At 37.7% G+C, this 13,293-nt stretch overlaps 1 protein-coding gene across 4 annotated transcripts in view; it reads right to left on the bottom strand.

Annotated features, from left to right (window-relative positions):
* Positions 1-491: 491 nt before the first annotated feature.
* The window catches only part of TP63 (tumor protein p63), a 251,541-nt gene continuing 238,739 nt past the window's right edge, over positions 492-13,293 (bottom strand). For 2 of the 4 annotated variants that reach the window (XM_021719295.1, XM_008071534.1), the window contains exons 11-14: positions 8,514-8,671; positions 6,171-6,315; positions 4,786-4,879; positions 1,190-1,843 (exon numbers count right to left, since the gene is read on the bottom strand). In XM_021719295.1, coding sequence (XP_021574970.1) covers positions 1,547-1,843; positions 4,786-4,879; positions 6,171-6,315; positions 8,514-8,671 — 694 coding nt within the window. In that variant the 3' untranslated portion in view covers positions 1,190-1,546. Of the gene's footprint in view, positions 1,844-4,785; positions 4,880-6,170; positions 6,316-8,513; positions 8,672-13,293 lie in introns of all 4 variants that reach the window. The other 2 variants (XM_008071536.1, XM_008071537.1) reach the window with 2 other exon arrangements.

Below are 13,293 nucleotides of genomic sequence, written 5' to 3' on the forward strand. Positions count from 1 at the left end.
TGGAGACAATTCTTTGTTTACATGGTTTAAGCAATAGCTTCCATGAAAGACTTATCCCTCGCTCTGTGGGGGACATTTTTAATGTCTATGCACAGTCTCTAAGAGAGATGGACGGGAAATTGGGTTCTCACAGTTACTTTCCAACTGAAACTCTTATTGGTTAAAAAAAGAAAGAACAAATGATACAGTGATGCAATTTATGCCACAGGAAATCTAATCTCCTAATTTTCTCCTTTTCAAATCACCATTCTTATTGTAAACCTTGAAGAGAGAAAGGTAAACACGCCTCTGCATGTAGTTATATAGAATGGTAAAGTCTTTATAAGAAACATTTGCCAAATAATATCATCTGTTTCAAAAGATTTTTCAAGAACTTCAATTCATGGTTCACTGAGATATCTCACTCAATATTTCTTAATGATTCCACATTTTCCTGATTCTTCTTTTAGACAGTGCTTCACTATAAGAACTAAATAGATGGCAATCAAATCAACCTGAATTCTTACAACAGTAGCAAATGTGTATTTGAGATGGTCAATCTAGTAGTGAAATTTAATTTTAAGACCTCTGTAATGGCAGCAGATGTTTTTTCCATAAATACTATAAGATAAGGTTTCTGGTATTAAATTTAAGGGCATTACTGTTAAGCCCAGGTACATGACACTAGGTGTTTTTGAAATGGCTTCTGTCGACCTTTTAAGAATTTTAGCCTTGACCTACATTTCTCATTCCCAACCAAAAACAAGATAGGGCGTGTCCTTTCCTTTAGTGACTAATAATGTGAACATGAACTTTTTCTTATTTTTGGATTAAATAACCCCAAAGTGAACCACCATCACTAAAAGGGATGTCAGTAATATAAAATACACCAACATTGAGAAAAGTGTACATATATACAGTCTCACCCACATAATAAGCAATGGTAAATAAAACAATCTATTCAAAGGTTTGATGTGGCATGTGTTTACCATCCAAAGAACTGAAAGGACCTATATAACATTGTCACAGGTATCATTAAGCTCTAAATACCTATCACCATACATAATACCCCTTGAGAGAAGGTGTATAAAAAACAAGCCATCCAAAACAAGATAAAAAAAAAAGTCGTTAAGTGCAACTCAATTTCTTTCCTTTAAATTACATTTTAACAATACTCAATGCCCCCCACCCAAAAATATATACTGTATATTATATATATTTATATATATAGTCTTAGACTATAAGGATGAAAATGCTTTATAAAAGTCAATGAGAAATCTAGGCAGCTTAAGGAGACACCCACCTCTTTTTTGCTCACTTCTACCTAACCATGGCAGCTTCAGTCCTGAAAGCTATAGTTTTGAAGGCTTAAAGCCAGAATCAGAATCATACACCAAGTCAGATGTTAAGTAAGAGGTGGCCTCTTACTTCCCCTTCCACTAAGATATCAGATTGAGAAGAGGAAGGGGAGGAGCTAGGGGGAAAATTCTTTGAAGATCAAGCAGGAGTGCTTTGCAAGGAAGTGGGCAGGTGGGAAGAGGACAGAAAGATCCCACATGACGGGGGCTCACTCCCCTTCCTCTTTGATGCGCTGTTGCTTGTTGCGGCGAGCATCCATGTCAAAGTTGAAGTCGTTCCACTCATCTCGGGGTGGAAATGAAATGGTCTGGCGGAGGGTGAATCGCACAGCATCAATAACACGCTCACCCCGGGTCTCACTGGAGCCCACACTGACCGTAGAGGCACCACTTGGGGTCCGCAGAAGATGAGGAGGTGAGGAGAAATCATGCAGCTGCCGGTGGTCCAGGATGCCCTTCCAGATTGCATGGCGGAATTGCTCAGGAATTTTTAGACTTGCCAAATCCTGTGTAAAAGGAAAGAGAATCAGGGAGAATTAAAACAAGGAGACAAACTGACATTTAGTCCACAGCATTTTGTCATTCCCTCATGCTCTCTTTATCTGATCTGAATTTAATGATCTATAAATTAGAAAATAAAATTAGCTCTCTGGTAGTCATCAGCACTACATTAGTTAGTACAAAGGCAAAGCTTTGAGGTGCCATCTGTATTTATAGACACCACTTCACTTAGGCTCTACTGGCCTCAGATTCATTGGTAAAACGGGGATAATAGACGACAGGGCACAAAAATCAATGAGAAACATGGGGTGCCTTTCAATGCTTAAATCTACCTGGATTGAGTCACTATAAGAAAAGTATTAATGGTATGTCACTACCACTTGGGTGAGGAGATGAAAAGGAAAGAATACTAACAGGGACTGAGCACTTTCTATGTGCCAGGCACTGAACTAATTATTTTATATTCATAATATCAGTTAATCCTCAGATTAGTAGTAAATTTCATTATACCTGTTTTATAGATAGGAAAACTGAAGGCTAGAGAGGTTGACAAGTCTAATGTTACACAGCTAAGTGAATAAATTGGGGACTCAGGACATCTTCTGAGCCAAAAATTGGCCAGAAGATGTCTTGGTGTTTGAATACATCAAAGTATCAAAATGTAGACTGCTATTGTGCTTATGTTCTATGATGGGGTAGAAAATATTACAAATAGGATAAATCTGAACTGCAGTGAAATTGCTTACATGTATCTGCATTAACTCTTCCTTAGCTTGTTTCCAGGATAGCTCACAATTTTTATGGAGTAGAATGGTGGAAAGCACAATGTGTTTGGAGTCAGAAAACCATGGCAGAGGTTCTTATTCTGTCTCTTCCTAGCTATAGAACTTCAAGAAGTCACTCATTTTTCTCCTGGCCTGTTTCTTCATTGGTAAAATGGGATATAGGTCAATGTAAGTAGTGGCTATGAAAGTATTTTATCACTTGTAAAACACAGTATATGAATGTTAACCATTTGTATTATTATTATGTTATAATATTGACTCATCTTTGCATACTACAGGATGACCTTGAAAATCCCCAAAGTTAATCACATTCTTCCTCCAAGAAGTGATGCTCAATAACTTAGAATGGTACTAAAAGACAAGCTGAGAAAGAGGTGTCTATTTCCAGAAATGAGCAGGAAGAAGCTGAGGTGAAGGTGAGAAACCTAAAACTTCCTAACATTTCCCAGTTTGGAAATTTGTAGTATAGTGTCATATTTTTCTATGGTATGAATTTTCAGGCCATGAGTGCTATTCCAATTTCTTCTTGTAGTGGAAGCACCCATTATAAAGAAGGTAATCCACAAATCAATAAGTATAGCTTTTCATTCTTCTTGGACTCTTTATACTTCTGGGACTCTCAGTAAGTCTAAAGGTCTTGTAGTTTAGGCTCCATGACTTCCTGGATAGATTTTAACTAATCACTGACAGAGGAGAAAGTTGTGGCCTAGAGACTGGTACAAGACATAGTCGATACTGAACTTACAGAGAACATCTTCAGATCCTACTAATCAAGGGAGCATCCTGACACACTCCCCAATGGGAACGAGTGAGCACACGGGAAGTAAAACTTATAGAAAAGGGACAGATTTCCTGTTCCATAATATAGGACTCCACCACAGGAGGCTTGCTCAATTACAGGGCAACTCTGTACTCTTTGGTAAATAGAAGTGATTGCAAAGCTATTTGATACCTTTGGAACTTACTCTTGAAGACCTCGCTATAGTTTTCACTTATAATTTATTCTATAAGGGAGCATGGGCCAGGAGTGATTTGTTGGGTGGGGAAGGACGGCCATAGGGGCAGTATATTATAAATATGTCACCATGGGGCTGGGGCATTCTCATGCTGTAGGGGCATCTCTGGCATCGGTGCTCAAGGAGGGGGAAAAAAAGGTCCCAGCTACAGAAGCAGCAGCAGAGGCAGAGACTATTTTCCTCCACCAGTTCAAAGTGCTCCCTGGAAGCTAGAAGAGAGTATAGTGAACCCCAAAGAGAGCAGCATGAAGAACAGCCTGGGAGACATATCAGATCACCGTAAACCAGAGCAATTCTAGCTCCCATGTGAGCAGTAGTTCAAGAAGTAGAAAGCAAGAAGAAATCCTTTCTCATTCAGCTTGTTTCCAAAGACAAATCAAAGGATATCAAAGCCAATTTAGATTTACTGAGCACCCAAATTTGATTGACTGAGGTCCAGAGAGACACAGCGATAATCTCAAATTCTCATTCCTACTACAGAGCATGACTGGGACTTGAACCCATGGCCAATGATAATTCCCACTGATTAGAAAAAACTGGGTCCTATTATGATGGTATTGAAAATGAATGAAGGAACATACAATTTTAAATTAGGGAAGCTGTTAAATCCCCCCTAAGATCCTACTTTAAAAAGAGGCAAAAAAAAAAAAAAAAAAAAAAAGACCAGTAAAGTTATAGACTAGAAGCTTTCATCTCTGGGTTCTATTCCTGGTTTTGTCATCAATAGTCATGTCACATGACTATTTTATCACTTCTCTATGTTTTAAAATGAGAATAACACCTCCTGCTTCTTGCTATCCTCCCTGGGAACATCCAAAAAGATCTATTCTCTAGAAACTGTAAATTTCTTGATGGTGGGAATTATGCCTCCTCTTTCCCACTTTGCAAGTAGTAGAGTTATGATAGACAATTGTTGATTGACCAGACAAGCTGAGGAAGACTGATTGCTAAGATCCTAATATTAATATGTATAGGGTGAGATCTGGGAATCTTTCTAACATGGTTATAGATTCCATCAAAATTCAGGATTGGGGGCAAGAGAAAAATAAAGTTTATATCTAGCAGGGATTGAACTACAAGGTAGTTGTCACCAAAAGGAGGAGATGAAGATACAAAACTCAAGAGAAAAGTCTAACAGTTACTTACATCCATGGAGTAATGCTCAATCTGATAGATGGTGGTCAGCCCCTGGGTCGTGAAATAGTCCAGACATGATGAACAGCCCAACCTTGCTAAGAAACTGCAGAGGGAGGAGGGAAGAGGAAGGAGGAAACAGAAAAAGAGAGTTCACCCCAACTGCATTGGCGAGATAAAGGAAAACCCAACATTTTGCCCTTGGATGCCCTACATAAGAGACTTGGAGTGGATAAGACATATGCTGGCCTTAAATTTGAGGTTTGAGGGTTATTGGCGACTTGAATTTTAAGGTCTATAGAAATGAAAATCAACTATAAAGACTCTGGCAGATCAACTAATATCAAATGATGATCTGTGGAATGCTAGGGTTCTGTATAAGTGCCTTAGAAGTCATTACAAGGGGTGAAAGGAAAAAAGTCCAGTTTTCAGGTTCCCAACCCTCTTGCCTCCTGGCTCTTCGCTTCAAAAAGAGCGTTTCTGTCTGCTTTAATTATTTTGTCATTTAGGCTTCTGAGAATGATTAATGTGGCTAAGAAACTTTGTAGGCCACTACTCTATAAAGCCATTAATGCCTTTTGATTTATAACTTCCTCAGACTCTGTTCTGGATGCTGGTCTGAGACTGATGATGCTACCATCATCACAAGGACAGACCCTAGGTGGGAAAAGTCATGCGCTTTGCCATCTCTGTGATTGACACTGCATGGGAGTCAACACAAATCAGTCCAGTAGCCAAATGAAAGAACCATCTATTGCATATGAAGCAAATGCAGAAGATGTGCACCGGGGATGAATCTGGGAATCTACTACTGACTCTGTGGTAAACAGATCCTTCAGGGTTTGTGTGTTTCTTTCTTCTGTCCGACTACCCTTGCCTGGAATGCACACATTTCCTATATTCAGAGCAGCAGAGGCCAGCAGTTCTCAAAAGTCCCTGTCATTTCTGCTAATGTTAAAGTTTTTTTATGGACATCCAACTTCAAAATAATGGTCCTATGGTCACTGAGAGTTATGAGGGCTATAGAGCAGGAAAGGAGCAAGAGAGCAAGTTTACTGCCCTTTGATGAAACCCAGCCCTGAGCACCAATTTGAGGGCCGTGACTGGCAGTGTAAAAATGTGAGGAAGGAGGGAGTAAGTGAAGATGAGGCAACAGGCATGTAAACAGTATGCCTATAAACACACATTTTCACTTGTTCCCATGCTGACTATAGTAGTTTTCCTTGATTAAACAATGCTGACCACTCCATAGAATCAGAGATAATATGGTTGGCTGAACTCCAACCACAGGGCTGCTTTCATGTTTTCCAATTTCTGTACTGACTTTCACAGTATCCACCCTCCACCATCCCAAGATGCGTAGGACAGGCCCCCAGGGGCACATGCTGTGGACTCACCTGACAATGCTGCAATCTGTGGGATACGGAGGTGGGGGGGTGCAGTGGGAGGTGGATGGCATGGAGAGTGGGGGAGGGAGGGCTTGGGTGGGACTGAGTCCATTCATGTCTCCAGCCATTGGCATGTGGGTGCCCATCATAGGAACTGAACAGAAGCAGGAGGAACAGAGAGGGTTACTGTCATCATCATGTACCAGGATCCCAGTGGTCCATCTTGCTTGGTTTAATGATACTACAGGCCTAAACTACCAGCCTTCCCTTTTAGTCTTAACTATTTCTACACTCCTCAAATGTCTGTATCTAGTCAAACAGAATAGTTACCAGATACCAAACAAATCATGTACTTTCTCCTAGGACAATTTGTACCTTCTCCTAGGACAATCTCCTCCCTCCCCTTTTCTACTTCGAATTCTCTGCCCAATTGCTCATTCTTCTTAATGTTAATATATTCCTTCTTGTGTTTGCCTTCATGGGTTATATTTCTGTCTCCCTTACTAGACTATTCTCACATTCATAAAGATTAGACCTTACACACGTCTAGATCCCCACAGATCTTAGCACAGTGCCTGGCACAGAGTAGGTGCTCAGTAAACTTAGCTTAAGTGGACAAATGCACAAACTTGTGAATGAAAGAGTGACCTTTGGTATATTTATTTTAGAATAGAATGGCTTACTGCAATATCTGTTGAGAATCACATGCCCAATAAGATGAATACTATTAAAGATTATAACTCTTTCTTATGGTTCATTTCAGAGTTGTACACAGGACTACCACCAAGACTTACTGATATTTAACTAAACCATAAACATTCACTGATAAAGAAGATAAGTTTAAAACTGATAAACTGGTATTTATGAAACAAATTTTGCCTTTGGGTCAAAAAAAAAAAGAACAAAGCAATTTATCTATAAAAGATACAATTTGTTTCTACACTAGTGTACCTAAAGGGAATGTCACTAACAAACGAACTAGAGGGCACACCCCTTACTGCATCTCCAACTGTTTTCCTTCTGACTTTCCTCGGTACATAAAGGGATTATTTTAAAGGATGAATAAGAAAAATCAGATAAATTGTAAGTTATACAAATGTGAACTATCATCACCATTACCATTATTTTGTCATCCTAAGAAAGCAGTTGAGGACTCTAAGACGTCACAAGAAAGAAAATAAAATAAAAAATTAGTAGCTTCTCTTCTTTTTACTGTCAAAGTGGGAGATCTGTCAAGGGGTCAGGTCTTAAGCCTTAGGGTGCATTTATCACTAGTGAGAAAGTGGTCTGACTCTAAAGTCTATGTTGGCACAGCAGGCAACCATAATACATATACCTTTATCTGATTAAAATATGAACATGTGCCACCAGACCAAAGAGAATCACAGTCTGAGCCTCCCTTAACTTCTTTAAGAAAAAGCAACACTGAAATGCAAGTTGAAAGCCTTGATCAAAATAATGAACAATTTCAAAAAACAAGACTGAGAGTACTTTTTTAATGTGCTGGGAATGATAAAACACCTATGCTTGGTCAATCTCTTGCATCCCTGAGGACACTACACATCCTTCTGCATTTTTACCATCTCTTTTTTTTTTTTTTTTAAAGTTTGTGTATCCACTTTGCTAAGATTTAGCCCTGGTGGACATGAGAGTTATATTTATAACAAAACCAAATGCCAATCATCATAATTTGGAGGCTTAATTCTCACTATGCCCTTCATTCTTATACTTAGCTTATTTGAGGAATTTCTGAGTACATAAGTAAGAGGCAGACCTTTTCGGGTCAATTCTTTACTAACTGTGTATAGGATGGAGTAAATAAGTAGAAAAGGCCAAGAATATAGGGACATAGACTAATTAAGTGTCAAAAGTTCAGAGTGATGATTCTGTAGATGGAAAAGTAAGTATTAGAGAAGAGAAGTAACTGGTCCATAATTACACAGGTAATTTTTCAAGAGTCCAGACTACAATCTATTTCTCTAGATTTCAAGCTCATCACAACAATATGATACTATCTATATGTTGGATACATTTTCTTTTGACTATCTCTAAGATTGTGGGAGGTGGGTCTTCATGCAAGTTGGCAGTAAGTGAATTTTTTTTCTTTTCATAGAGATCTGTATCCCAACTGAAGGAATAGCCTTCTCCATCTCTAACAGTGTGTTTTGTAAATGAATCATATATCTCAGAAATGAGAGGCTCACTGTCAGAAACCCAAGCTACTCAATGTTGATCAGATCTGTCTCACTATGCCTCTCACTTAGCTTAAGAGCAAACCTTTCCCTATTTTAGTGCAGTCTCCCATACTAGCCATGTTCATCCTTTAGTCACAGCTAAGTGAAATTCTCTTACTGTTGGCTCCCATGCCATCAGGAATTGTGGTGGGAGTGAGGGCGTTGCGCTGCTGAGGGTTGATAAGCTGGCTCACGGAAGGCAGCTTGTTCATGCTGTTCATTTTGTTCAGAGGTGGGGAGCTGTTACCGTATGAAGACTGAGACTGCATCGAGGTCCTAGGAACACAAACATTGGAATAATGGTGAGCATGGGACACTAAAGAGTGGGGACTGGTCATTTTCAACGGGTCTCAGTTTAAAACATGGCTACAAACTAAATACTTGCAAAACAGTCCTCCAAGATTCATGATAAGAAGTTAATTGTGTTCCCTTTTGAGAATATTACCTGAATAAAGAGGAAGTGATTGCAAAGCTATCATTAAATCATATTTTTCCTGAATGTGCAGAGTGCAAAGTCTAATATAATTCTCAAGTATCTCCTTCGTGAAAGGGAAAATAATTTCAGCTCCTTTTCCCATTGTTTCCTTCATCTTCTTCCCTTCTCTTGTCCTTCAACTCAAATAAGTTTGAAAATCAGTGAGGGAAAAGAACCAAACAGAGACCTGAAGGCTGATGAAAGACATGGAGATACCAAGTTCAATGTGCCGCTGAGGCATTCCATCTGTAGCTTTCTAGGCCACTTGGGATACGTAGAATAACTGCAAAGTCAATTAAACAGGGCTTTTGGCAGCACATCCTGCTGTCATGCAGAGACCCCCTACTTGGGAAGATGCTTTCTCAGCTAAGATGTTCATGGTCTACAACTGAATCCATTGGAATGGATTCAGCCCTTCCATGCAGGAGAACCCTGGAGGCCAAATAACTGTTCTAGTGACTTCCTGCAAGTCTCCAGGAAGAAATGGAAAAACAAAGCAAAACAACGATCCAATAGTTTTCCATTCAGTATATTCTTCAATTTGGACATTTGGTAGATTTGGTGAGTCATATCATGTATTATATTACAGACTATAGTCCCAACTCAACTCATTCATGATATTTAATTTTTAATATCACACCAGTGATGTGCTCTAGAATAAAGGTCAGAAGGTCAAAGTTCAAGTCTTCTTCTAGTACATATTTAAAAAGCTATAGCTCCCTGTACAAGCCACTTAACATCCTGGCCTCTGTTTCCTCACAAGAAAACTATGCACACACATATTTGTGACATGGGTTAGATGTTAGAGCTAGGAAAACTAGTCAGAAATGCTTCCCATCTTTGAGACGCTCATAGAATACTGGATAAATGAGGATAATGATTCATCCTAACTTGTAGGACTATGATGAGAACTGAAAAAAGGGAAGATGAGAAAAACTTTACAGACTATTCAGCATTTACAGTAAGTTTTTGTGACCATAGAATGAAAACTGGGATTTGAGTATACTTCTAATCCATGGTGGGAAAAGCTCTCCTTTAATAATCTTCAAATCAAATGTGTTATTATGCTCCTGTTTGCCTTCTTCTTGCTATAGCCATATTTTTACGAGAGGAGAGAGATTTTCTTCAAATTTTATTTGCACATATATGCATATATATTTATTTGCATATATAAATACAATTTGAAGGAAAAAAATGTGTACATGACTTAAATTTTGCAAGTTCTGTAAATGAACCCAGGCCCCAAGCATACATGACATAACGTTTGAAAAAAATAACAAAAATGGCTCTAGCACTTGAGTACCACAGTAGTAGATGTGAGTCTTTGAAGGTGCCACTCTGCATTCTCCATAATTACATGAAAACAGGGAAGGCTCTATTGTCAAGGCTAGAGAGGAATGCAACAATGCACTGGACATTTATTTTGCATAAATTAGCATGACAGTATACAATGAACAATTCAGCTATATTTTACAATCACTTCCTTTAAGGTAGGAAAGCTTGACCTTTCTCTTTAGCCCTTCTCAAGTACTCGCAATCATAGATCCACATTGCATTAATTGGTATTTACATTTAAAAATTCTCCCAACTGTAAAAACACTTCAGATCACCAAGTTCTCCTTTATGTATTTTTTTGAAAGACTGTTACACCATCTTTGTGGAGCAGGTTACCTCTTCTCTGCAGGTAGGGTTAGGTGGAAATTATTATTCCCATTATACAGATGAGTAAATATAAGGCTCTAAGAAAAAAAATGTGCCCAAAGTTACACATTGTTCAAAAGATGAGTTAAGTGTACATATAGGTGTCTAGAACAAGAGTTGGTTTTTTTTTTTCTTTCATTCTATAGCGTTTTTCTAGATATTATGCACTGGTGGGTATTAGATTACAGGGACAAGAAATGGTTGAAGTAGTAAGGAAAACATGGAAGACCGAGAAGGAGCCAGACATGCAGTAAAGGGGTGACTCCAGCTATTACTAAGCACTCTTGAATCCACTCCATCCCTGTGGAGAAGACTTTCAGTAGCATTAGCACATTTGGATATATGTGGGAACACCCATATCGAAGTGTAGAAAAGCATAGGGCAAGGTAGCAAGTAAATTATCTACCAGCTGCTTCTTCTTCAACTATCTTTGCCCACTACAAAGTATCTGAGATAACTCATATTCCAGATGCAGTTGGTCCTCTGTAACCTAAAGAACCCTCTACCAGTCTCTTCCTCAAACCAAATATACAGCAAGAGCTTATGGAAAGCATCACTTTGACTATTCATGTCCACAGTTAAGAAAATTAAAATACACTTAAAAGCTTTGTATTTTTCCTAGACACTCAGCTATAGTAAATGTCTTCTTCCAATCCCTATTACAACTTCCTTCTCTTTCCCTTGTGGCTGTTATCTTTGGCTGTTTTATTAGTTCATTTATTATATTTCATCATAAATCACTTAATTTGAGGAAGATAGGTCAGAAACCATGGAAGAACAAAGAAGGAAAATGGATTACAATGTCAAGAAAACATCTGGGTCACCTTCTGGATCTGACACAAACGAAGTGATGCTGGATATTATGCAAGACTTCTGTCTCATTTTCTTAATCTGTAGAATAGGGATTATACTCACTCTGGAAGAGTTTCTATGAAGATTAAATGAGATAATGTAGTAGTCCTGGACATTGTCCAGTGATTTGTAGGAGCTTGAGAAACATGGGTTTCTTTCGCTTGTCCCTTCTAGCCCCAAATGTCTAACACTCTGGTGTTTGGTACAGTGATGGAAAGTACCAATGTAAGCAATAATAGGAGGAAGTGGTCAGAGTTGACTCAGATTCTTAACTGAACATATTCATAAATTAAGGTGAACAGCTGAATGTAGATAAGAGTCTAGAAAGGTCAGAAATCCCGAATGCATCCCTTTTAATGTAGATGTGAGTTTTAAAGTCACAGAGAGGGACAGAAAGGCATCTGTTTATTATTAAGTTCACAATGACTGAAATAGAAGGAACATTCTGATAAACTCTACACACTAAAGAAAAGGGAGTGAGGCTGAATAAACTCATCATCACTTTGAAGGCCTTGAAGAGCAACCATACTTTTTTCCATTACAAATATAATGGCACAGTTCTTGAGTAAAAATTCCCAGAGGTTTCTGGAAAAACTGAAGAAAATAAAAATGTGTTCACAGAAATAACAGAACTTGTGCTATTCCGGTTTTCTTACCTGCTCTCCCCAATCCCAACCAAGATCCCTCCTTCAACCAAACAAAAGGTGAGGACCCATGCCTCTGCAAGAAGATACACATCTCAGCTTGTTTTCTCTAGGTTTACTAGATTTTTCTAAGAATTCAATGTAACAGAGATTTTAAAAAGCATGTTTCATGTATTGCTAGTTTGGAGGAGAGAACTTGGTAAAACAAAGTCCTGGTACTTAACTCTAACAACATAAGCTTTTATGTACCTTCCTAAGAAGAATCAGGATTTTCAAACTAGAAGTAGTTTGAGGTCATCTAGGATTTAAAATCATATTTCCTAATTACAAATCTAATGACTAGTAGAATATCAAAATTCTTGTGAAGACACACATTATGCTATCCATCTTTCAGGAGATAACTAGAATTCTATTAGATTCCTTCCTTTGGCTTAAATTTTCCATTGCCAATTAAAAAGCAAGTATCTACAAGAATATATTTAGCCTGAGGTGAAACCTCAGGCTAAATATATTTTGCCAAATGACTTCTGGAGTGCAGAATTTGAGAGAAGAAAAGATATTAGTGGTAGAACAGAATACTCCTGGTATGAAAAACGTATTTTAAAAAAAAAAGGAAGACATGAGGCATCAGAAAATAATTGTGGCTCCTGTCAATTATATCCAGCTTGCCTATGATCTTCTTCTCTGAGTAATCCTGCTTCTAAAGACAGTTCAGCTTTTACTCTCTAGATTGGTCAACTGTAATTTAAAAATATTTTCCATCATTTCGAATATGTGCATTTTTATAAAAATTACTACAAACACATCAAAAACTTACATAAAATAGGTGGAAAGAAAATTTTAAAATCTCCCGAATTTAACAACAAATATTAAAAAGTTTAATATACTCACCAATAATCCTTTAGGAGCTTTGTGAACCAAAGTTATTAGACTAATTGAATATACTTCAAATATGACAAGATCATCTGATTTTACTAATATACTTTTTTCTCAAACATAAAGATGTTTTTCCTTAAGTATTAATCTAAATGGCTAAATCAATTATTTTTATTTAGAAAACTTCTGAAGCTTTTCAAAGCAATTACTCAAAGTTCACACATATTATAATTTTAAAATATTGGACAATAGGGTCCAATATAGATTTTTTAAGCCAAATATTTGCTAATATCTATGTCATAGAATCCAAGCTTTTAAAACATTTAGATTTAATAATTAAAATTTATTTT

Source organism: Carlito syrichta, unplaced genomic scaffold (genome assembly GCF_000164805.1).
Source record: "Carlito syrichta isolate Samal-C Ts95f unplaced genomic scaffold, Tarsius_syrichta-2.0.1 Scaffold314364, whole genome shotgun sequence".
Lineage (NCBI taxonomy): Eukaryota > Metazoa > Chordata > Mammalia > Primates > Tarsiidae > Carlito > Carlito syrichta.